This window comes from Eurosta solidaginis, chromosome 2, assembly GCF_040869045.1.
Source record: "Eurosta solidaginis isolate ZX-2024a chromosome 2, ASM4086904v1, whole genome shotgun sequence".
Classification (NCBI taxonomy): domain Eukaryota; kingdom Metazoa; phylum Arthropoda; class Insecta; order Diptera; family Tephritidae; genus Eurosta; species Eurosta solidaginis.
Genome location: NC_090320.1, coordinates 284,131,795 through 284,158,891, shown reverse-complemented (window position 1 = coordinate 284,158,891; position 27,097 = coordinate 284,131,795). Strand labels below are relative to the sequence as shown.

General features: G+C 36.8%; 1 protein-coding gene across 3 annotated transcripts in view; it reads left to right on the top strand.

Moving 5' to 3' along the window:
* Window positions 1-27,097, top strand: part of dcma (decima) — a 214,977-nt gene that overhangs the window by 160,617 nt on the left and 27,263 nt on the right. For 2 of the 3 annotated variants that reach the window (XM_067768295.1, XM_067768294.1), the window contains exons 4-5: window positions 10,464-10,640; window positions 14,865-15,207. In XM_067768295.1, coding sequence (XP_067624396.1) covers window positions 10,464-10,640; window positions 14,865-14,965 — 278 coding nt within the window. In that variant the 3' untranslated portion in view covers window positions 14,966-15,207. Of the gene's footprint in view, window positions 1-10,463; window positions 10,641-14,864; window positions 15,212-27,097 lie in introns of all 3 variants that reach the window. The other variant, XM_067768292.1, reaches the window with a different exon arrangement.

The following is a 27,097-nucleotide window of genomic DNA, read 5'->3' as shown; positions in this document are numbered from 1 at the left end:
ATACTCATTAACACCTTTCATTTGATACTCATATTGTATAAACGCATTCTAGAGTCACCCCTGGTCCACCTTTATGGCGATATATCGAAAAGGCGTCCACATATAGAACTAAGGCCAACGCCCTTTTAAAACACTTATTAACACCTTTCATTATACTCAGTTGAGCAGAGCTCACAGAGTATATTAAGTTTGATTGGATAACGGTTGGTTGTACATATATAAAGGAATCGAGATAGATATAGACTTCCATATATCAAAATAATCAGGATCGAAAAAAATTTGATTGAGCCATGTCCGTCCGTCCGTCCGTCCGTCCGTCCGTCCGTCCGTCCGTCCGTCCGTCCGTCCGTCCGTTAACACGATAACTTGAGTAAATTTTGAGGTATCTTGATGAAATTTGGTACGTAGGTTTCTGAGCACTCATCTCAGATCGCTATTTAAAATGAACGATATCGGACTATAACCACGCCCACTTTTTCGATATCGAAAATTTCGAAAAACCGAAAAAGTGCGATAACTCATTACAAAAGACAGATAAAGCGACGAAACTTGGTAGATGGGTTGACGTTATGACGCAGAATAGAAAATTAGTAAGATTTTGGACAATGGGCGTGGCACCGCCCACTTTTACAAGAAGGTAATTTAAAAGTTTTGCAAGCTGTAATTTGGCAGTCGTTGAAGATATCATGATGAAATTTGGCAGGAACGTTGCTACTATTACTCTATATGCGCTAAATAAAAATTAGCAAAATTGGATGAAGAACACGCCCACTTTTTAAAAAAAATTTTTTTAAATTCAAATTTTAACAAAAAATTTAATATCTTTACTGTATATAAGTAAATTAAGTCAAAATTCAACTCCAGTAATGATATGATGCAACAAAATACAAAAATAAAAGAAAATTTCAAAATGGGCGTGGCTCCGCCCATTTTCATTTAGTTTGTCTAGAATACTTTTATTGCCATAAGTCGAACAAAAATTTACCAATCCTTCTCAAATTTGGTAAGAGCATAGATTCTATGACGGTTACTGTTCTCTGTGAAAATGGGCGAAATCGGTGGAAGCCACGCCCAGTTTTTATACACACTCCACCGTCTGTCCTTCCGCTCGGCCATTAACACAATAACTTGAGCAAAATCCTATATATCTTTACTAAACTTAGCCCACGTACTTACCTGAGCTCACTTTTTCTTGGTATAAAAAATGGGCGAAATCTGACCATAACCACGCCCACTTTATCGATATCGAAAATTACGACAAATGAAAAAAATGCCATAATTCTATACCAAATACGAAAAAAGTGATGAAACATGGTAACTGGATTAGTTTATTGACGCAAAATATAACTTTAGAAAAAACTTTGTAAAATGGGTGTGACACCTACCATATTAAGTAGAAGAAAATGAAAAAGTTCTACAAGGCGAAATCAACAGCCCTTGGAATCTTGGCAGGAATACTGTTAGTGGTATTGCATATATAAATAAATTAGCAGTACCCGACAGATGATTTTCTGGATCACCTGGTCCACATTTTGGTCGATATCGCGAGAACGCCTTCACATATACATCTAAGGGCCACTCGCTTTTAAAACACTCATTAATACCTTTAATTTGATATCCATATCGTACAAAAACATACCAGAGTCACCCCTGTCCCACCCTAATGGCGATATCTCGAAAAGGCGTCCACCTATAGACCTAATGCCCCCTCCCTCTTAAAATGCTCAGTAACACCTTTCGTTTGATACCCATATCGTACAAACATTCTAGAGTCACCCCTGGCCCACCCTAATGGCGATATCTCGAAAAGGCGTCCACCTATAGACCTAGTGTCCACTCCCTCTTAAAATGCTCAGTAACACCTTTCGTTTGATACCCATATCGTACAAACATTCTAGAGTCACCCCTGGCCCACCCTAATGGCGATATCTCGAAAAGGCGTCCACCTATAGACCTAACGCCCACTCCTTCTTAAAATGCTCAGTAACAGCTTTCGTTTGATACCCATATCGTACAAACATTCTAGAGTCATACCTGGCCCACCCTAATGGCGATATTTCGAAAAGGCGTCCACCTATAGAACTAAGGATTACTCCCTTTTAAAATACTCATTACCACCTTTCATTTGATACCCATATCGTACAAACACATTCTAGAGTCACCCTGGCCCACCCTAATGGCGATATCTCGAAAAGGCGTCCACCTATAGACCTAATGTCCACTCCCTCTTAAAATGCTCAGTAACACCTTTCGTTTGATACCCATATCGTACAAACATTCTAGAGTCACCCCTGGCCCACCCTAATGGCGATATCTCGAAAAGGCGTCCACCTATAGACCTAATGTCCACTCCTTCTTAAAATGCTCAGTAACACCTTTCGTTTGATACCCATATCGTACAAACATTCTAGAGTCACCCCTGTCCCACCCTAATGGCGATATCTCGAAAAGGCGTCCACCTATAGACCTAATGCCCACTCCCTCTTAAAATGCTCAGTAACACCTTTCGTTTGATACCCATATCGTACAAACATTCTAGAGTCACACCTGGCCCACCCTAATGGCGATATCTCGAAAAGGCGTCCACCTATAGAACTAAGGATTACTCCCTTTTAAAATACTCATTACCACCTTTCATTTGATACCCGTATCGTACAAACACATTCTAGAGTCACCCTGGCCCACCCTAATGGCGATATCTCGAAAAGGCGTCCACATATAGACCTAATGCCCACTCCCTCTTAAAATGCTCAGTAACACCTTTCGTTTGATACCCATACCGTACAAACATTCTAGAGTCACCCTTGGTCCAGCTTTATGGCGATATCTCGAAAAGGCGTCCACCTATAGAACTAAGGATTACTCCCTTTTAAAATACTCATTACCACCTTTCATTTGATACCCATATCGTACAAACACATTCTAGAGTCACCCTGGCCCACCCTAATGGCGATATCTCGAAAAGGCGTCCACCTATAGACCTAATGCCCACTCCCTCTTAAAATGCTCAGTAACACCTTTCGTTTGATACCCATATCGTACAAACATTCTAGAGTCACCCTTGGTCCACCTTTATGGCGATATCTCAAAAAGGCGTCCACCTATAGAACTAAGGATTACTCCCTTTTAAAATACTCCTTACCACCTTTCATTTGATACCCATATCGTACAAACACATTCTAGAGTCACCCCTGGCCCACCCTAATGGCGATATCTCGAAAAGGCGTCCACCTATAGACCTAATGCCCACTCCCTCTTAAAATGCTCAGTAACACCTTTCGTTTGATACCCATATCGTACAAACATTCTAGAGTCACCCCTGGCCCACCCTAATGGCGATATCTCGAAAGGGCGTCCACCTATAGACCTAATGCCCACTCCCTCTTAAAATGCTCAGTAACACCTTTCGTTTGATGCACATATCGTACAAACACATTCTAGAGTCACCCCTGGCCCACCCTAATGACGATATCTCGAAAAGGCGTCCACCTATAGACCTCATGCCCACTCCCTCTTAAAATGCTCAGTAACACCTTTCGTTTGATACCCATACCGTACAAACATTCTAGAGTCACCCCTGGCCCACTCTAATGGCGATATCTCGAAAAGGCGTCCACCTATAGACCTAATGCCCACTCCCTCTTAAAATGCTCAGTAACACCTTTCATTTGATTCCCATATCGTACAAACACATTCTAGAGACACCCCTGGTCCACCTTTATGGCGATATCTCGAAACGGCGTCCACCTATGGAACTAAGGATCACTCCTTTTCAAAATACTCATTAACAGCTTTCATTTGATACCCATATCGTACAAACACATTATAGAATCACCCCTGGTCCACCTTAATGGGGACATCTCGAAAAGGCGTCCACCGATAGACCTAAGGCCCACTCCCTCTTAAAATGCTCAGTAACACCTTTCATTTGATACCCATATCGTACAAACAAATTCTAGAGTCAGCCCTGGTCTACCTTTATGGCGATATCCCTAAATGGCGTTCATCCATAGAACTATGGCCTACTCTCTCTTAAAATACTCTTTAATACCTTTCATTTGATACACATGTTATACAACCACATTCCAGGGTTACCCCAGATTGATTTTCCTTATTTTGTCTCCATAGCTCTCAACTGAGTATGTTATGTTCGGTTACACCCGAACTTAGCCTTCCTTACTTGTTTTATACTCATATCGTACAAACAAATTCTAGAGTCACCCCTAGTCCATCATTATGGCGATATCTCGAAAAGGCGTCCATCTATAGAACTTAGGCCCACGCCCTTTTAAAATACTCATTAATACCTTTCATTTGATACCCATATCGTACAAAATAAATTCTAGAGTCACCCCCGGTCCATCTTTATGGCGATATCTCGAAAAGGCGTCCACCTGTAGAACTTAGGACCACTCCCTTTTAAAATTATCATTAACACATTTCATTTGATACCCATATCGTACAAACAAATTCTAGAGTCAGGCCTGGTCCACCTTTATGGCGATATCCCTAAATGGCGTCCATCTATAGAACTATGGCCCACTTCTTCTTAAAATACTCTTTAATACCTTCCATTTGATACACATGCCATACAAACACATTCCAGGGTTACCCTAGGTTCTTTTTACAACATGGTGATTTTCCCTTACGTTGTCTCCACAGCTGTCAACTGAGTATGTAATGTTCGGTTACACCCGAACTTAGCCTTCCTTACTTGTTTATACTCAGTTGAGCAGAGCCCACAGAGTATATTAACTTTGATTGCATAACGGTTGGTTGTACAGGTATAAAGGAATCGAGATAGATATAGACTTCCATATATCAAAATCATCAGGATCCAAAAAAAATTTGATTGAGCCATGTCCGTCCGTCCGTCCGTCCGTCCTTCCGTCCGTTAACACGATAACTTAAGTAGCTTTTGAGGTATCTTGATGAAGTTTGGTATGTAGATTCTTGAGCACTCATCTCAGATCGCTATTTAAAATGAACGATATCGGACTATAACCACGCCCACTTTTTCGAAATCGAAAATTTCGAAAAACCGAAAAAGTGCAATAATTCATTACCAAAGACAGATAAAGCGATGAAATTTGGTAGGTGAGTTTATCTTATGACGCAGAATTGAAAGTCAGTAAAATGTTGGACAATGGGCGTGGCAGCGCCCACTTTTAAAGGAAGGTAATTTAAAATTTTGCAAGATGTAATTTGGCAGTCGTTGAAGGTCTCACGATGAAATTTGGCAGGAACGTTACTCCTATTGCTATATGTACGCTGAATAAAAATTAGAAAAATTGGAGAGGGACCACGCCCACTTTTAAAAAAAATTTTTTTAACTAAAATTTTAACAAAAAATTTAATATCTTTAAAGTATATAAGTAAATTATATCAACATTCAACTCCAGTAATGATATGGTGCAACAAAATACAAAAATAAAAGAAAATTTCAAAATGGGCGTGGCTCAGCCCTTTTTAATTTAATTTGTCTAGGATACTTTTAATGCCATAAGTCGAACAAGAATTTACCAATACTTTTGAAATTTGGTAGGGGCATAGATTTTATGACGATAACTGTTTTCTGTGAAAATGGGCGAAATCGGTTGAAGCCACGCCAGTTTTTATACACGGTCGTCCGTCTGTCCTTCCGCATGGCCGTTAACACGATAACTACAGCAAAAATCGACATATCTTTCTGAACTTAGCTCACGTACTTATCTGAACGCACTTTATCTTGGTATAAAAAATTAACGAAATCCGACTATGGTATTTTTGCATAAAACTTCAAACGGTCAAAAATTAGCGCATACAAGTTTACTAGGCAACTCTGTCTAGTGAGAGAGCGATCAGCTGACACGTTCTTACGGAAAAAATCAAAATTGTTTTGATTTCTTCGTTCCGGGCTACGTACGTACGGGCGTTGCACGTCGGTGAGTTTTCGTTTACATTGCACACTCATAAGATAGGTCGTGTCAGCTGACACGTTTTTGGTACGTACGTTCGTGAGTTACTGCCGCATAATCGTCATGTAAGAAACTGTATAAAAGTAAGCTTTCCTTGCACGCACCATAACAATACGTGTAGTAATTTTGCTAGTGTTTCCACATTAATGTAGCAGAATAAATTTGAGCGAATGCAATCAGAATGCGTGAAAAGCATTTAAAGTAAATGCATTGTTGTAGTGAAATTGTTGGGAGTTGTTTACTAAATTTTGCTGTAAAAATCAACGACAAAAGAAAAGCGTACGAAATACGCAATGAACTTGAAGAAGTTTTAAATGATGCTTTGCTGCAATGAGGGAAGCTATGCCATATATATATATTCCAAGTAGCTGCATGTTTATGTATGTAATTACCAGACCTGTAAAGAAAAAGTACCATTACAAGTACAAGTATCAGTACCTCGGTACTTCGAAAAATGAGTAGAAGTATAAGTATCGAGGTACTTGTACTTGAATTGTTGAAGTACAAGTAAAATACTTGTAAGTACTTTCGAAGTACTTTGATAAGTATTGAGCGGTTTTGAAGCGTATCAACCAGCACCCTTACGATGACCTAACTTTGACAAAATGGTTAAAGAAGAGTTTTACAGGTATTTTAATGATACATCAACAGATTTCAATATGCTTCAGAGTTATCCTCTTGTGAAGGACCTATCACTCAAAATGAATACGCCCTCAGCTTCCTCCGACCCAGTAGAGCGTTTATTTTCCTTAGCAGGCATTATTTATAGTCCTAGAAGGCAATCAATCACGGACTTTTCATTTGAAAAGCTAGTACTAATGAAGGAAAACATAAAACTACTTAAATAATGTTAGCTGTTGTACAATTTATACTTATTTGATATTTTGTTTTACTTCTTGTTGCTTTCTAATATAAATTTTACTCATATTTTAATTTTCCATTTTTGAATCAAACTGACATATTTTATCAGAAAAAGTACTTTCGTGTACTTGCAAGTATTTCGAAAGTATATCTACTTGTACTTTCGGATTCGAAGTACAAGTACTGTAGTACTAATACTTCGTACTTAGATGTGAAGTACTTGAGTACTTGTACTTATTTGTTACTAGTACAAGTATATACTCAGTACTTTACAGGTCTGGTAATTACACATATCAACATATGTATGTGTATGAATTAATGGTAAATGTTATGAAACTTTCGTATATGAAAACACATGTTTGATCAAAGATATCCTTCAGCAGATTTTAACTTTGTATATTCAAGAAATGCCTTTGGTTTAAAGAACAAATTGGTTGGATAACGAATCGATAACTCTTCGATAATTAATCGATAAGTTTCTGATAACATATCGATAAAAATTTTATAACAAATTGAAACCTTTTCGATAAATTTTTGATAAAACATCGATACTATTTCGTTAACAAATTTACTAATTTTATTTTTTTTTTTATTTTTTCGGAAACAAGCTGATAACGCATCTATAATATATCAAGCACTGAAATTCAATCGTTTGTTATCGATTTAAGTTTATAATACTTCGACAAATTGATAACACGCAGTCTGGTTTAATTTCTCGCTTTGGTTTTGACTTTTTTCTCTTTTTTCCTCTCCCCTCTTTATCCTTTTACTCTTTCCCTCCCTTGATTTCCTCTCCTCTCCTTACTTTCCTTTCTTTTCCTTTGCTTTGCCGTCCTTTCCTTTCTTTTGCTTTCTTTTCCTTTGCTTGCATGTCCTTTCCTTTCCTTTTCTTTTCGGGTCTTTTCTTTTCTTTTCTTTTCTTTTCTTTTCTTTTCTTTTCTTTTCTTTTCTTTACTTTTCTTTTCTTTTCTTTTCTTTCCTTTTCTTTTCTTTTCTTTTCGTTTCATTTCATTTCTTTTCTTTCCATTCTTTTCATTTCCTTTCCTTTCTTTTCCTTTTCTTTTCTTTCCTTTAGGGAAGAACCCTTCATTTTCTTTTCTTTTCTTTCCCTTTCTTTTTTTCTTTTCTTTTCTTTTCTTTTCTCGTCTTTACTTTTATTTTCTTTTCTTTCCATTCTTTTCATTTCATTTCATTTCCTTTCCTTTACTTTCATTTCCTTTCGTTTCCTTTCCTTTCATTTCCTTTCCTTTCCTTTCATTTCCTTTCCTTTTCTTCCCTTTACCGTCATTTTCTTTTCTTTTCCTTTCTTTTCTTTTCTTTCAATTCTTTTCTTTTCATTCTTTTCGTTTCATTTCATTTCCTTTTATTTCTTCCACTTTCCTTTCTTTTCCTTTCCCTTCTTTCCTTTCCTCTCCCTAGCTAGTTGGAATACCCATCATGAGGTGTAATCATGCAATAGTGCCTGAACGTCATACACATACGACGTGTGCAACCATCACTACATCCAGTTTGCACTCATAAAATAGTTTGCCATATTTTATGCACAAAACTCAAGAGACGCCAATAGATGTATATATAAAATCGAATATGAATGAAGCATTACTCTCTCACAACATGCTTGAGGCAAGTCAGACGATCTTACATTACATAGGTCCGTAGCATCAGGAATATGCCCTTGGTGCTTTTCCGGATATTACAGGGGCTTTCAACAATGTCTCTAATGGAGCAATCATGGGTAGTCTCAAATCGATTGAAGTACAAATTGGATTGGCTGCATGTTAAGCTGCAGAATAATTGAGTCTCAAGGGGGTCTATGCAAGGTTACAAAATTTGTAAACAGAAGAACGCCGCAGCGTGGGGTATTACAACCAATGATGTGGATGTTGGTTATTAACCAATAGGCTTAGGCGGCTTCAAACTCACGGCGTGTGCAAACGACGTTTCCGTTATTATAAGCGGCAGATGTCTACCAAAAGTCAGGTCTCTGATAATTGATTCGCTTCGGCATGTTCATGACTGGGCATCTGAAGTTGGGTTAACCATTAACGTGGCAAAATCAATCTAGTGATTTACTTATCCAAAAAGAAAAAAAATGCAGCAAAAAATATTAAGGAATTATATCAGATAGTCAGTTTTCATGGAAACGGTAGATAAAGAACGTAGAACCTGTCGCCCAACTCACTAATTCTGCTTTTACGGAAATTGTCAAGCCCATTATTTTCTAAGGGGTCCTAGTTTTTTGGAAAGCCACACATAAAAGTGTGTATACCAAAAAAAGGGGGATATGCACATTATCAATAATTAGCATAGCAGGAGACCTGAAAACTATCCACATAGCAGCATTGCATGCCAATCACATCACGCTTGCAAACCGAATGGCCAAAGATATAGCGTCAGCCACTGCAACTAGGCTTTAAGTCTCGCCGCAACTTGAGTGCATACCGAATAGCCATAGCAGTATAGCGCCAACTTATATTGGGAAAACGGAACATGTGATCCGGTTTCCGATATTCGAATGAGATCTGGGGGTCACAATTGGGATAGAGGGTTGACGGCGAGGGTGCAAATATGGCAGAACATACTATTCACATTTATACCGATAATTCCAATTTAAAGGAAGAGGTCGGGCCCGCGGTCATGGAATTCAAAGAAGCAATGGAAAAACTTCGCTTATATCGCGCAATACATCTGTACTGGAATCCCGGTCATAAAGGAAACGAGAAAGCCGATGAGTTTGAAAAGGAGAGAGCAGCACTCGCTGAATCGACAGTAAATGTCACAATCCGTTTGGGAGAAATCAAAAGGAGCCATCAATTGCATATTATTCATCAAGCAGGATAGGCGTGAACTGAAGCGCGGTGCTGTAAATTGTCTAAGATCATCTGTTAATACTACAATATTGGATTCATAAAGGGGCTTATATCTCTGAAGGGAGAAGACTTAAGGTTCACGATGGGCACACTGTTTGGACGTTTCCTTCTGGCGTCACATGCATGTAACTTAGGCCTCGTCAGTAACAGCAGATGTAAGAAGTTCTAGTTGTAGGAAGAAACGGTTGTGCACGTTTTATGTTCATGTCTTGCGATCGCCTGGTCAAGGCTTCAGCTATTATTCGCCAAGAGGACGAAGTTATTCTGCAACATCAGTTAAGGCACTTGATTGCGGCGTCTACGATTGTTACCTGAACAAATTCTGATAACATTATGGAAAAATTCAGTCTATGTGAGGTCTCACAGCACATTCCGGGTTGAAGTGCTGCGTTCGAATTACTTCGGTTTCGCATATATCTTCTAAGAGGCCTTGTAGAATTTAATGGCCTATCCAGAAGCCTTGACTTGGACTTTGCTATGTCAAGGTCTGAAGGCAGGCAAGGAGTCTTAGTACTTATCTCGGTAAATCTTACTTTAAAATTGTTAAACTAGTACTAAGTTAACATGTAATCTAGTCAGTAAGATTGTTACCATTTGACTTAATAAATATATATGAAATATGAAATATTGACCAGCCAGTTCAGCCTAATCTAACATATATTTCTAACTTCATTTCATATGAGTTTAAGCGAAAATATAAGTAGACATAACAACAGATTTAAATATAAAATCAAATTCCCAATTAATATACATACATACAATATCCTTTTAACAGAAAATCGTGCTGGGCCTTCAAATCTTGGCAATGTCATCAGTCAAATATTGCTTTGTAAACAAATAACGCCCGATTTCAATCAAGAAGAATTATGCAGCATAACAAAAGACTCACAAGAAATAGCGGTACTATTATCCGAAATGCAAGAATATATCCCACAACATGACACATATCTCGGTGAGTATTTTGTATGGCACAATAACTTTGCTGTGACTGTAAAAGGATGTAGATTTCATAAGATCAAGTTGAAGAAGAAGAAAAACTTATTCGTGTATAACGACCATGTACGTACAAAATACTTAGCTGACAGAGCAGAACTATTGTTGCAATTGTTTTTGCGGTTATGTGCATATGTGTGTAAATGACGGTGAAGCATTTTGCTTTATAATTGGATTGTTCATAGTTCAAGTTATCAATGGTACAATTTTAGAGAAATTACTCAAACTTGATAGAGCAGAAATATTGGTCCAAAGTCAGTATTGTGCACAAATTTTTGATATGTAAGCAATTTTACTACTTGCTGATGTAAATGTTTTCATATACATATAAATATCTCCAGAGTTTGCAAAGAAACACAAGCTCTAATATTTTTTTTATTCAATAGAAGCAACTCCTAAGGTTGGGTTAGGTTATGCTAAGAGGACGTGCGTGGGAATTTCCCACGTTTCCACTAGACTTATTTTTTCCACTTTGAGCGCGCTTAGAAACCGCCAGCTGGCGGCACATTCGTCCAACCAAATTACTTCCGTGTGGTTCTTAAAGAACCATTTGCTTTTTCGGATGAACTTAAGCGTGCGTGAAAGAACTATCGTCCCAACCTCTGCAAAACTATCGAGAAAACCGTGTGCCCAGAAATCTGAGTAATCTTGCTTGCAGTCCTGGAGTAAGCCAGAGAAAGTAATGAATTGACTCCTCGTTCTAACAGTTTCTACAGAGGGAGCTTGTTGACATGCATTGATGCATAAGCGCAATGACCTGTGATAACACCCGTAAGTATTCGCACTGCTGAATTATTTAGCTTGAGAAGGAAGCTAGTTGCCTTGCTATACAAACGTGACCATTCGAACCTTGAGACCTCGCAATCATTCCGGCTTATCCACAGGGTATCTGTTTTACTAATCTCATCTTGCTCGATTTTTCTCAGGAGATTACCTAGCGGTGGCCGTATAAAGCTGCTCGCTGCGCTTATGTCCGCTTCGGTACTTTTGTGACCATTTCATCTTCAAATTTATTCCCCTGAGTATCACTGTTCCCTGGGACATAGCGAGGGAAGACATTAAGGTGTCTCATGAATGCAGCGAGGTTGGAAACCTTTGCACTACATTCGACTTCATCCCATTGGATTCGGCTGTCTTTAAGGCAGCCTGAATGTTTGACAAATATTGCTACATTGATGTCTGCGACCGTATTATCCTGGAGCAGTCTTACTGCGCTCGGTATCTCTATGGAAAAGACCTCCGCCTGGAAGATATTGTCAAAGTCAGAGAGTCGGTATGATTAACTTACCTACAAATGTTTTGAGTACATTCCAGCTCTAGCTACCTCTTACATTTTGGCACTTTCTGTGTAGATTGTAATGCCCTTGCCACTGTCTAGGCTTACCTCAAGGTTCCTTTTCCAGTTTTCAAAGAAAGGCATGCAAATATAGAGTCGCGTAAGTGCTCTGCAGATGGCCTCTATTTAAACGTTGAGTCATAATGAAAATAACATTCAAATTTTTACAAACTGACTCCTAATGAATTTGTTGTATTAAAGAAATATTTGTAGCCAAAACAATACTGAACACCCAGAGTTTCTGTTCCTTTGCATACTCTAATATTTTTCTGGTCCTGCGAAGTGATTCAATAAAGATTCATATTGTTAGAAAGCGAGACGTATCTCAGCACTCTTCACCATAAACATTACTCAAAATGTATTTAACTTAGAACGTGCTCAAACGCTTACCGGACGTACTTTTTGACAATGATGGATGCGGTTAATTGTGAAAATTGCTGGAATAATTAAGTAGGGGACATCATTTGGCACAGCGGTTGTCGAAAGCATTTAGATATTATAAACGTAGGGATACTTAAATGTACCACAGTAAGTGGAAGCTCTTCCAGCAGGATGGGCAATGAGGAAAGCTAATCTTTGCATAGATATGAATGTTTGTAGTGGGTCAATACGTAGTATGCTCTGCATGTGGCGAGCTCTTAGACCAAAATCGAAAGGGGTGTGCGACTATAATCACCATTGTGCATTAGTATGTAATTACTTACAGCTGCGAACAGAAAAAGAGCAATTGGATTTCTTTTAAAATTTCGTCAGTGAGTTTTGCATTTATTTTTATATTTGGATTTCGATATTTTGAGCTAAAATTTTCTATGAATTTCTGGAAGTAAAACTATGAAAATCAAAAACATTTTCGAAAATCCGAAAAATTTCGAACTTTTTTTGAGCTCTCTAAATATTTTTGTTGCTAAATCAGTTTTATTCCAACAAAGTACTCTTTCGAATAATTTCGAAAATTTAAAAAAATTTCGAAGATCAAAAGTATGAAAAAAATTTGGACATAAACATAGAGCTCTCTGAGTATTTTGGAGAATCCAGTTTTGCAGCCATTCAATTTTATTCGGGTAGGGTAAAAGTTATAGCTCCCTCAAATTTCGCATTTATTTTTGAAAATGCTTTTTCCAAAGGGTGTTTTAGATTTTCCTCCATATAAAAAAACAAAAATACATACTTTGTATGGAGGAATATCTAAGACATCCGTCGAAAAAAATTTCTTCGAAAAAATGTTTGAGATTATTTTCCACAGTTTTAGTTTCAAAACTCATAGAAGTTTTTTCCCAAAATAAAGCGGTATAAGAAAGAAGAGTTTAGTGACGAAATTTTATAAAAGGCTCATTACATTTCAAGACACCCGGTAAGCGTAGGGCATGATTTTTGATTTTGATGAAATTTTAATATGTTGCTCTTGGGTCAAAATAATGAAACACGTGTTTTTTTGTTTTTGCCTCATACAAATTTTTTCGGATTTACCGGCAATTGAGTTCCATAAAATGCAATCGATATTATTCACCTATTTTTTCAACTGTCAATAACGAGATGGTCGGGCTTGGTACCGGAACGTACCGGATCTGCATCCGGCAAAGGACCATCAACTCGACAACATTCCCCAAGGCCTTCGAGGAGTGTCCTGATCGCTACAACAACACCAACAACTTATTAATGAGCAGAGGCCTTTGGCAATTGATAGGCCATTGAAAGCGCAACTTAATTTAAGGGTAGTCTATACCGCAAGCACTTTGAATGAATAGATGTAATTGCATTATCTTGCACGTGCCCGCCACTTTTGATCAAGAGGTGACCTCGGTCGCCCACTATAACTTGATGTGTACGAATATTGGGCGTGAATGAACCCAGATCCTACCATCTCCTTCCCCCAGACAAAGTTACATTCATCACCCCCGTACCTACGAGGTCAGGCCACCATATAGAAAACATGGGTAAACATCCAACGATTTGTCAATTACGACTCACTGGGTAAATAAAAAAATAAATGTAAGGCGCGATAACCTCCGAAGAGATCTAAGGCCGAGCTTCTCTTCCAATGTGCGTCGTGCTCCTCTTGATTTTCCCTACAAATTGGTCGGACGGGACCTACATGTTTTATGCCGACTCCGAACGGCATTTGCAATGCAGATGAGCTTTCACTGAGAGCTTTTCATGGCAGAAATACACCCGGAGCGCTTGCCAAACACTGCCGAGGGGCGACCCCGCTTAGAAAAATTTTCTTCTAATTTAAAAACCTTATTTCTAAAATTTTGATGTTGCTTTGCCCGGGGTGCGAACCCAGGGCATACGGTGTGGTAGGCGGAGCACGCTACCATCACCCTCACTGGGTATTGATTCCATTAACCACCGGTTGCTTGGGCCAATTTTAATCCTATTTCGATTATTCCTATCTTCAATCCGGGCACGGTCCGATTTAGGAGTCTAGTATATGTTCGATTTCAATACACAATCCGATTTCATTTCGATTTTTGATTTTCAATAAAATTTCGTTGACGACTTCATCAAATGCTTGATTTAAGTTTCGGTTTTTGTACCTGTACCGAGACTGATTTCAATTCCGATTTTGACTCCACCTGTTTTAATTTTTTATCAGTTCCTATTCCGTCCCAGGTTACGAGTTGAATATTCCAATTTCTATCTATATTATGACTCCGGTTTCGGTTTCGAACTGGATTCCGTTTTCGAGTTTGCTCCGGTTTTAGTGAAGATGCCTATTTTGTCTTCGAAAAATATTCCGCACTGGGAAAGCAATTGATTTCGAATTTGAGGACATATAGACGATTTTATTGCATTGCCTGCAACTTATATATTAATTTTACATTTATTCCTTTTATTTATGCACAGAACGCAGTGCAGCTCTCGAAAGTACGAGTCCTTGGAAGAGCAGCCATCTTTGCAAGAATATTCGTTTATTATGTTGCATGTCACGTCCAAATTATCTTTGAGAGGAAACATAGGGCCTGACGTGTGGGCAGCGCCCTAAATCTACAATAACAACAACTGCAACAACAAAATTAACAGCAACATCAGTACCAGCAATAACAATAACAGCAACAACAATAACATCAACAGTAGAAACAAGAACAACAACAACAACAACAAATAACGGAAACACTACATTAAGCAAATGGGTGGATTCACTATGTCAATTGTGCCGAACTAAAAATGCAAATAATTACAATACATAGTAGGTAAACAATATAATTATGTATGTATGCGTGGCAGAGAGTATGGATGAGTATTATTTATATTAGTATTTGACTAGCATACCAATTAAATCGCATTAAGTATTCCCAAATATGTATGTATGTGACTAAGTTTGCACCGAAACTAAACAAACACAAAAAAGAGTAAACAAATAAACAAACAGACAAACAATTAGTCATTAAATAACATTACAATTATACAAACAAATATAGCAAACAAAAGTCAGTAATTATTGAACTGATAAATCGATTAGTCAAACGTGCACCACTACACAAATATGTATTTATGTTATTTTGTAGTAATTTACATACATATATGCCCATTTCCCATATAACTGTATGTATGTGTTTGTGTGCATTATGGGTTTGATAAATTTGTAACATTCCGCAATTAACATTTTTGCGCAATTTCAATTTAAGAGGCATTTGAAGAATGCCCCCATTCAAACGTTAATTCTGGAAAGAGTATGAGTTAAGGACATCGACAACGGTTGCTTTTTCGGTATCGGTCACATGTTCGGTAGAAGATATTTTATCGGTAAATTGCACATTTTCAAAATTTTTCGGTATCTTCCAATTTTTTGGTAGTACAGGTCACTTTTTCGGTAAATATTAACTTTTCGGTACAGATTTTTTTTCCGTAAAGGCGCTTTTTCTGTATACAGCCTTTTTTCGGTACAGATTTCTTTTTATTAAAGACTACGATTTCTTCTCGAACACAAGCGAGATTTTCGAGACACGAGAAATCGAGAACTCGAATTCTCGCGTGATTCTCGTGCCTCGAAATACTCGTAAATCTAGCCAGCTTCTCGACATTCGCTGTATGGACAGTATTTATTCACTTGTTTTTTTTACAAGTGACTTTTTTATTGATTATATTGCTTTAATGACATTTACCTCAAAACATATTTATTATACATATAATTTTGTTCGCAATATTTTATTTTTCAACGAGACATCAAGAACACGGCTTCTCGCGAGATTCTTGAATCTCGAATTACTCGTAAGGCTCGCGAGATTCTCGAATCTCGAATTACTCGTAAGGCTCGCGAAATTCTCGACTTTCAATTCAGTCGCTGCATTGGCAATATTCTATACATTTCAGGGTTTTTTACTTGTGGTTTTCTGGACATTTTGGTTTGTGCTCCAGAAGAAATCGTAAGCTCTATATAAAACAGCCATTGAATCAATTAAGTTGAATGTCGAGAAGCTCGCGAGCCTTGCGAGTAATTCAAGAGTCGAGAATCTCGCGAGCCTTACGAGTAATTCGAGATTCGACAATCTCGCGAGAAGGCCAGACTTCTTAATTTATTCTTCATGTTGTTCGATATGTTTGCTGTTAAAAGATTTTCAAAAATATATTTGAAGTCGGAATTTTTTTACTTTTGAAATATTTGGAAAAAAATATTAGCCGATTTGAGTATAGCGGTGGGAAAAAACATTGATGAACGAGTTCGTACCGCCATGGCGGCCACAATATTTATTGCCCTCTCACCGTCTTCTTAGTTTCCACATAATTACTTTTACATTGCTACCTCTTTGACAACCTTCTCTACCACTATATAACGGCACCACGAGGAAACCAAGTTTTAACTTTTTTGATATACGTAAATTTTCTATCACAGGCCCATTTTTCAGTACAAATCCTTTTTTCGGTAGAAGCTAGATACTTTTTCAGCACAGGTTAGTTTTTCTAAATCGCCTTAGAATTTCGTTATCGGCTACTTTTTCGCTGCAGGTCACATTTTTGGCAGAGGTTGTCTTTCGGTACTGGCCATTTTTCGATACAGACTACTTCTTCAGTACATTTCACTTTTTATGTGCATGTTACTTTTAAGGTACAGGTTACTGAACGCTTTTGAAATCCTCATAGCGTTTTTTTTCTGAAATAAATTGTTGCCTTAGTAAATGATAAAGCCTTAATAGAGTTACCCCTACCCCAGAAAATTTTGAACATTTATAGTGCATGCAAAGAACATGAACGGCTACCCCATGTATTAGCTGATTTTCACAAATGCGCAGTCAAAGATAGTAAATATTCATTAGGAATTACTTCCTTAATTTCAATTTTCTTCGCTAAAATTTGTGAAGTTACGAAAATAAATGGTCACGTTCAGCTGGTTTGGCAGAGTAGCACTGCCACATCGCCATTTTATGCAGGGTAAAAGTGTAACGCTTTTGGGTTGCGAGGAGGCAACCATTTTCACAAAAGAACGAAATACCCCGTAAAGGCGTTACCTGCTTTTTAGAATAGAACAAAATATATTGTTGCGAATGTTGACATCACTAGGCTGTCAGTAAATAATCACGTAACAACAAAAAAAAAGAAAGCAGCCACTCCTTTATACATGTCCACATTAAAGCTAGCAACACTTTTGTAGAAAGCGACGAAGAGATATCTCACACACACACAGACATGTAATAACACATACACACGCATATGGCTATAAACTACAAATATACACGTTTTTAGCTGGTAACTAAGCAGACAATTCTAGAAGGTCCAGACCTTTGCAGAAATATACAGACCAAGCAACAGAGAATATAAGAGTAGCGCAAGCTGAGTATTCAGTAATCAGTTTGATTTAAACACGCTGTTGTGAAGTACGTGATATTGAAATATAATCGTCCAACCCCAAATAGACTAAATAAAGACCATATTGCAATACTGAATATTGGAGTGATTTATTCAACAGTTTAGCGATTCGAACGTTAGCAAAAGGTTTGAATAAGCGGAAATTCCCTAAATTCGTTACAATATTTACAACTCTTGCGCGGCGTACAAAAAGCGTAACACTTTTTCCAGAAAAGAAAACGCTATTAGTGCGAGAGCTTTATTTACGGTTTATTGGGTTATAGGCATGAATATTTTAAAACGTTTTAGTGACTAGTATCCTTTATGAAGAACATACTAAGTAGTCAATTAGTTTACCGTTTACATTTCGAACTAATTCTGAGAATTATATAAAAGAATATTATTATTTAAGTTAATTTGTTTTATAAGTTATGGCTGCATTAGTGAAATATTGCGTTTTGGTTTGAACAACACATCTTAGTTGCAGATATCTCGACGTCTCCATGGATCGAACTGTAGGAAGGTAAGCTTGCTTACAGAGTTTGCTACTTTACAGCTGAGCAGAGCTCACAGAGTATATTAATTTTGTTCGCATAACGGTACCCTGTAACGGCATAAATTAAATAGACTTCTGTATATCAAAATGATCTGGGCGTAGAAAGAAATTCATTTAGCCATGTCCGTCCGTCCGTAAACCCGATAACTTGAGTAAATTTTGAGATGATATTTATTTGATGACCGCTTTATAAATTTTTTTATTAATGTTAGTTTTTTAATAAGCTGATGCGGTCTGATGTGCGCTAGTGCAAGAAAGAAGAGAGACATTGGTCATGTACAAAGCTGATTACAGGGAGAAAATGAATAAGTTGGAGACAAAAGCACTTATAGAGTAGCCCGAAGTGAGCCAACTAACAAGCTACAGAAACAGAACAACAACATCGTCGACGAACTCAACAAAATCAAACTAATTAACTTTAAAGACAAACAGCAACTCACATGCACAGCACCTAATGCGCCACGACTGTACGGCTTACCGAAAACTCATAAGCCGGATCTACCTCTACGTCAAATAGCATCCTCGGTCAATGTTCCCCGCTATGGTTTGTCCAAATTTGTTGGAAAATTGCTGAAAGACTTATTTTCGGACGAGTACAATATAAAAAACTCTTTTAGACTCAAATGTAGGTTGGAGAAGGTTGAAATATGCGAAGACGACTTATTGGTATCCTTCGTTGTGGTGTCATTATTCACTAGCATACCCACATATCTTGCTATCAAAATCATAATGAGTAAGTTTCATCAGATCCAAACAAACATACCGAGAAATAAGTTTCTGGAAATACTGAACTTCTGTCTGAAGGACAATAACTATTTCATGTACGATAACAAAATTTATACGCAAAGCTTTGGAATGCCCATGGGCAACCCCCTATCTACGACAATAGCGGACGTAATCATGGACGATTTACTCGATGCCACCATTTTACAATTAAAGAAACTTCACAACATAAATATAAAGTTTATAGTAAAATATGTAGACGACATTTTTGCTATTGTAAAACAAAACGACGTTGAGGTTATTCTGAACACTTTCAACCAGCATCATAACAAATTACAGTTTACTATGGAAAAAGAAGAAAACCAAAAGATCCCGTTTTTGGATGTCCTTATACACAGAAACGACAATGAAATTTTTCTCAATTGGTACACGAAACCTATAGCGTCAGGCAGAATAATCAATTTTCTCTCAGCCCAGCCGAAAAAATACAAAATCAATACAGCTAAAAATATGATAAGTAAAGTTTTAACCCTTAGCCCTGAACAATTTACGGAATCGAACAAGGAAAAAACTTGCAAAGTGCTTATAAATAACAACTACCCGCGTCATTTAGTAAATACCCTCATTGAACAAAAAACCAAAGAAATTAATAATAAGTCCAAACAAATAACCCTTTCACAAACAACAAATGAGACAAAACCATACCACAGCATCACATACATTCCAAAATTCTCAGAAGAGCTAAACAAAAACTTAAAAGAACACAAACAAGACATATCTCTGGCGTACAAATCAAATTGCACACTCTCAACTGTATACACCAAAACCAAAAGCAAAATAGAATCACAACATAGAAACAATGTCATATACGAAATTAAATGCAACGGAGGAGAGAACAACGAATGCAACAAAATATACATTGGAACGACAAAAAGACCACTAGGAGTGCCATTACAAGAACACGAATCGGTTATAAGAAGAAACAAAAGCGGTACAGCTTTAAAGCAACATATACTGACACATTCGCATACAGCTGATCAAAACGGCAAAATTTTAGACACAGAGAAAAGAGAGAGAACAAGATATACACTGGAGAGCCTACATATTTTGAAAAACAGAGAAAAAACAATGAACAAAAGGGAAGATAGCGACGAAATCGCGGCAGCATATTTGTTATGTTTATGATAACAAATCAGTCTGATAAATGTACCTGACATTGATGGTACAGATAAATTATGTTATGTGACTCAAATTTAAAAAAAATGTTGTATTGTTTAATGTTTTTATATTATATATTTTTTCCAACTTTTCAATGTAAGCGACACTTATACATGTTTTTTATGATATTGTCTCTTATGTATTATCTTTGTTTGTGTCTTATAAAATAAAGATCCTGCCCCTGCGGATGCCAAGGAGATTGGCGAAACGTAGGGAGTTAAGTGGAGAAAAAGTATATCTTTTTTTCTTGCACTAGCGCACATCAGACCGCATCAGCTTATTAAAAAACTAACATTAATAAAAAAATAAATTTTGAGATATTTCGATGAAATTTGGTACGTACGTTCCTGGGCACTCATTTCAGATCGCTATTTAAAATGAACGAAATCGGACTATAACCACGCCCACTTTTTCGATATCGAATATTTTGAAAACCCGAAAAACTGCGATAATTCATTACCAAAATTTTGGACAATGGGCGTGGCACCGCCCACTTTTAAAAGAAGGTAATTTAAAAGTTTTGCAAACTGTAATTTGGCAGTCGTTGAAGATATCATGATGAAATTTGGCAGGAACGTCTTTCCTATTTTTATATGTATGCTTAACACAAATTAGCAAAATCGGAGAACGACCACGCCCACTTAAAAAAAAAGTTTTTTTTTTTAAGTCAAATTTAAAAAAAAGGTTAATATCTTTACAGTATATAAGTAAATTATGCCAACATTCAACTCCAGAAATGATATAGTGCAACAAAATACAAAAATAAAGGAAAGTTTCAAAATATGCGTGGCTCCACCCTTTTTTATTTAATTTGTCTAGAATACTTTTAACGCCATAAGTCGAACAAAAATCTACCAATCCTTGTGAAATTTGGTAAGGGCATAGCTTCTATGGCGATAACTGTTTTCTGTGAAAATGGGCGAAATCGGTTGAAGCCACGCCCAGTTTTTACACACAGTCGACCGTCTGTCCTTCCGCTCGGCCCCTAGCACGATAACTTGACCAAAAATCGATATATCTTTACTAAACTTAGTTCACGTACTTATCTGAACTCACTTTATCTTGGTATTAAAAGTGGGCGAAATCCGACTATGACCACGCCCACTTTTTCGATATCGAAAATTTCGAAAGTTTCGAAAAATGAAATAATTCTATACCAAATACGGTGACTGGATTGGTTTTTTGACGCAAAATATAACTTTAGAAAAAACTTTGTAAAATGGTTGTGACACCTGTCATATTAAGTAGAAGAAAATTAAAAATTCCTGCAGGGCGAAATCCAAAGCCCTTGGAATCATGACAGGAATACTGTTGGTGTTATTACATATATAAATAAATTAGCGGTACCCGACAGATGATGTTCTGGGTCACCCTGGGCCGAAATCTCGAAAACGCCTTCACATATACAACTAAGGTTCACTCGCTTTTAAAATGCTAATTAATACCTTTCATTTGATACCCGTATCGTACACACACATTCTAGAGTCACCCCTGGCCCACCTTTATGACGATTTCTCGAAAAGGCGTCCACCTATAGAACTATGGCGCAAACAAAAAGATATATCTTTTTTTCATGGCGTATCATGTCAGTAATTTTTTGGCAATACATAAGCTTGTGTTTGTATCAAAGTTTAATAACAAGAACGGCTGCGCATACCCGCGATTTTTTGAGGGGTGATCAGTTTTGTAAGAGACTGATACCCTTATTCGCAAAAGACGGCAACCTTGTGAAAACATCCGCAGTGTCAACACCTAGGTGAAAAGTCCTAAAATGTAATACTATATCGATGTACCAAATTTGATTCACATCGGTTAAGCCGTTTCCGAGATGGTAGGGGATATACAAAGAAATATAAAAAAGGAGGTGAGGTGGCAACCCTACCTAAAGGAGTCAGTTGAAATACGGAGTAAAATAGCTTTTGTTTGATACCCATATTGACATACATATCTCATGTAATGCCAAAAAAATACCCTGGGTCCCTCCCAAACCGGGGGCTTGATCCATAGTAATTCTTCGCGGAACACCATGAATTTACTTACAAATATTTCCTTTCATAACAATGAAGTGAGACGACCACTTTTTTAACAGAAATAACTGCTGTTGTAGTTTTGGCCAGCTAGATTGTTCAAATACCCCACCGTGCGTCGGGGCAGCGGATTGCCCTCAAGTGGCCAAGTGAGACCAGACAAATCCAGTTCATGTGCCCACACCGCCAGGGAATCGCCGTTAGGCATAACTTCACGGAGAGGAAAAGCGATTTCATTGCCACTTCTTCGCATGCGCATTTCTCTGCACTCCATTCCAACGTGGATCAGTCGCATGATAACTTTAAGGGCCATTTTCTCACCGGTCTGGCCACCTTACTATTCTTTGCGAACTCACGCTTTTGTTGGCATCTTCAGGATGGTGGTCTAATGTCTTACAGATCATAATGCGATCTGACTAATCTTCTTAAACGCATCCTTAAATCAAACTTGGTTTGATATCCTGAAGTTCGGCGCATGGATTGGTACTAAAATTTTACCATCAAGCAATTTTAATTAAGATCTATGTATTAAGTTTTGTGTATTAATTCACTGTCTCTCAAAGCATTCGGATTACAAAACAATAAAAATAAATAAAATAAATAAAGCGTGATAACCTCCATAGAGATTTTAGGCCGAGCTTCTCTTCCAATTTGCGTCGTGCTCCTTTAAATTTGTCTTACAAATAGTCGGGACACCTACTTGTTATATGCCGACTCATAACGGCATCTGCAAGGCAGATAAGCTTTCACTGAGAGCTTTTCATGGCAGAAGTACATTTGGAGTGCTTGCCAAACACTGCCGAGGGGCGACCCCGTTAGAAAAATTTTCTTCAAATTGAAAAAACTTGTTTCTAAAATTTTGATGTTGCTTTGCCCGGGGGTGAACCCAGGATCTTCGGTGTGGTAGGCGGAGCACACTACCATGACACCACGGCGGCCGCCGATTACAAAACTACCGTTGATATATAAAACAGTTTCAGGGATAGACATATTGTTTCCAGAACTGTCTATAATCCTCTTTACCAGCTTGATTCTAGAATAGCAGTCATATCGAAAGCTTTAAAAGCAATTCTACTTCATTATAAGTTCCCATCATGCCTACATCATCGCCAAATGACATTTTCCTCAAAACTGTATTCACATTCACTTATTAATCACTTAATTACTGTTATTTACTCTTCACTAAACTAAAAGTGCTTAGTGTTTGTTGAGTAATTAAATCGTACTTGTGACAGCATAATTACTCTTGTAGAAAGCGGAAGGTGTCAAAAGGAAATTAAGTATTTGAAGCATTTTCGTGGCCATCTGACCATTACCATTTTGCTTGGTTTTGTGTGGGCATTTCTTCCTTTTGTCTCAACTACATCATAATATAAAAACTAGTACAAGTATTTAAGAATCACTAAATGAGCATCAAGTAATTGGAAGTCTTTAATCATTATTCCCTATTGACATTTACAATTAGCGTTGAAGTATGTACTTACTACGTATTCAAGACTCTGTTTGTATGAGTGAGCCAGGATGTTAAATTTTATGCACTGGAAAAGAAAATCGAATTTACTCGTTGGTTTCTTCTATTCTCTTTTTTACGTAATGTGTCGTTTGTTAAGAAAATGGTTTAATTTAAATGGTTTCATGGAAAATAATCTACATACATCAGCGAGTACAAAAATATCTTCTACATCGGGTTAAGGGATTTAGAATATATACTCTCGTCAGTGAGAGGCTACTTAAATAGGGTTACCCCCTTTATCCCCAAAATCTAAATCCTCAAATTAAAATCCCCAAATCAAAATCCCCAAAATCAAAATCCCACAATGAAAATCCCCAAAATCAAAATCTCCAACACGAAATCCCTATTTTCTGTGTGAAAAACATTAAAATCGCCGCGATTTCAAACCTAATTTGAATGTTTTTTTACACAGAAAAAGAATAGTTATGTTTATTCTATTTCCAAATTAACACTTCAATATTGATGATTTCACAAATATTTAATGGGCACATTGAAGAAAATACAGTGCAACGCAATAACTTATAAATACAATTAATATAGTATTTACATAACAAAAAAATTCAAAATTCATTGCATTGCAAATAAACACCGGAACATTTTCTTTTGTTTTTACAAATTATAAATACTTATTCACATACATATATTTTTATGTATAAATTACATTACAAAACCCTGCCAGCAGTTTTCTGATAATTTTATCGTCTATCGCCAAGAAGTAACTAATTCGATACATTTTGCGGTTAATAAGGCGATAGAAATTCATTTGACAAACAAAACTTATACTTTAACGGAATTTTTTCTCCAAGAAGATATTTAGGCGATGGAGATCTGTAACGTTTTGAATTTTCCTTTTTTCAATATTTCGTAGTTTCCTTCTATTCAATATCTATACTAATGATATTATGCTATTTTTGCGATATTTTCTCATCATAGCTTGAATACCAGATCTAGGTTTTTCATTTAAATTTTTAATATTTTTTCACAGTATTTTTAATAATAAATTTATAAACCAAAATTAAATAAATAGAAAATAAAATTTAAGTCAGTTGTTGTCAAATTCGCAATATAACATTGACATGGTTAGAACAGAAAGAAGATATGAAAACAGAATGCAAATAGAACGTGTAACATTAGGTTATTCCCCATCAATTTACTTTATGCTTATATATTTTATCATACTTAATATATATAATGCGTAATTATGTTTATACGCGTCAGAACTTTACTTTATGATTTAATTAAAATTTTTGTGATTTTGCGTTCGAAGTTTTTTGATATTTCCTCAAAAAAGGTTTGGGCATTTAGCCCCAAAAAAAGTGCGACGATTTTGTGTTGGGGATTTTGGTTATGGGATTTTAAATTTTGGGATTATGTATTTGGGATTTTTTTTTTAGCTGAGGATTCTGTTTTTGGGGATTTTTTTTTTTTTTTTGGATTTAGAGGCACTCCCCTGATATATCCACATGATTCAAGGGGTTGTGTAGCGCCCTTTCTAAGGGTTTTCCGGCGCAACTTATAGATTATTCAACCCAATTGTTAACCTCACCTACCAGCGGAAAATTCTGGTTCTTTAGCAGGCGAGGCCCCGGCGATTCCAAGTTTGTCTTGTAATTGGGGGGTGGGAGGTGAAATGAGGTCGAACGTTCAATGTGGTCATATGAATACGCTCCCGAAAGGGTCAGGCTTGTACCTTACTGGTGCTTGTTACCCGAGCGTACCGGTTCTATATCCTTGAAAAGACCATCAACGTCGGTAGCACTCCCCATCGGGAAGTGTTTTTTATCGCTAAAACAAAAAAAGAGAAAACAGAAAAATAGCGGACACCAGTTTCTATGAAATTACGTCAGTTTATTGTTTTCGAAAAAACTACAATGAATTTTGCAATTGAAACTATGCAAACAAATTTGAACGGCATTTAAAAAAAATCGGGAAATACCGCAATTGAAAGTTCCATTCTCTTTGTCTCAAAAACGGAAAAAGTTCTGAGAATATGTGGATGGAATGGATGTTTTATTTTGAGGCGCGTTCAACGGAATTATATTGGCAAAATTGAAATTTTAGAAGGGCTGATGAAGAAGTGACCTGACATTCAGCTAACTGCTTCAGAAGTGATATTCAGATACATGTCTTAGTAACCATCGCCGTGAGCAAATTTTTTAGCTTTTCTCTAATATCAATAACAAAAAGTTTGTATAAAGCAATGTGAGCCTTTAACCTCCAATTAAATATATATAAATAATATTGATATAATGTTGAATAGTGGAAGCATTGCAAATAACGCACTAATGAAAATCCAATGCTACTAGTCAATGTTCTGTGTTTAACGCGCCTTAAAATATTCCATACATTTTGTGCTGGAAAAATATTTAGTATACCTACGTACTTGATTGTGCACAAAAGAGAAGCACCAAAAAGATAGTACTTAGAAACCACAGCCTGTTTTCATTTGGGACCAAAATTTGTGTAAAAAAAGGACCAAATTTAAAAAAAGGACCGAAATATGATTTCATTTATTGGTATAAAAACAATTTAATAATCAACAACTTAAAAAGTACAAAACAACACGACGTTACAATCAAACAAAAAGTGCTTCAATTAAAATTGATGATAATACATTTTATTACATATGGGCATATTTTTCAGTCTTATACATATATGTATGTGTATTAGGGCGGGTCGATTTAAAAATCGCTCATTGCTCTATGAAAATCGTATTTTGGGGATATAAAATAAGAAACTTTGCCGAAGGAACCATACCTCTAAAACGAATTCTGATGCCCCCCTCCTTTGGGTCGAACTTTTGGGTAGGGGCAATTTCAATTCTAATTGCTGTGTCTTGTGGTGGCTTAAAAAAAACAACACAAGCAATTTTACGATCCGCAATTTTGTCACAGTTCAACGGTTCAATAAAACACCCACACAACTATGTTTAGGACATGCAAATGCATCACAGTGATGCTTTGGTTTAAAAAGGGGGTTGCAAAAACGCTAATTTCGAATAATTTTTTTTTATTTCTTTTCTATTACTAAGTTAAATTCATTTTTTCATTTACACATATTCTCACTAAATAAATTTCTAAAGAGAAAAATAAACCCCTAAAAGAAAAAAGCATAGGCATTTCAAAGTGGGTATTTCAAAATTTGCCCCTACGACCCAAAGGGAGGACATCAGAATTCGTTTTAGAGGTATGGTTCCTTCGGCAAAGTTTCTTATTTTGATCCCTAGAATATGATTTTCACAGAGCAATGGCGATTTTTT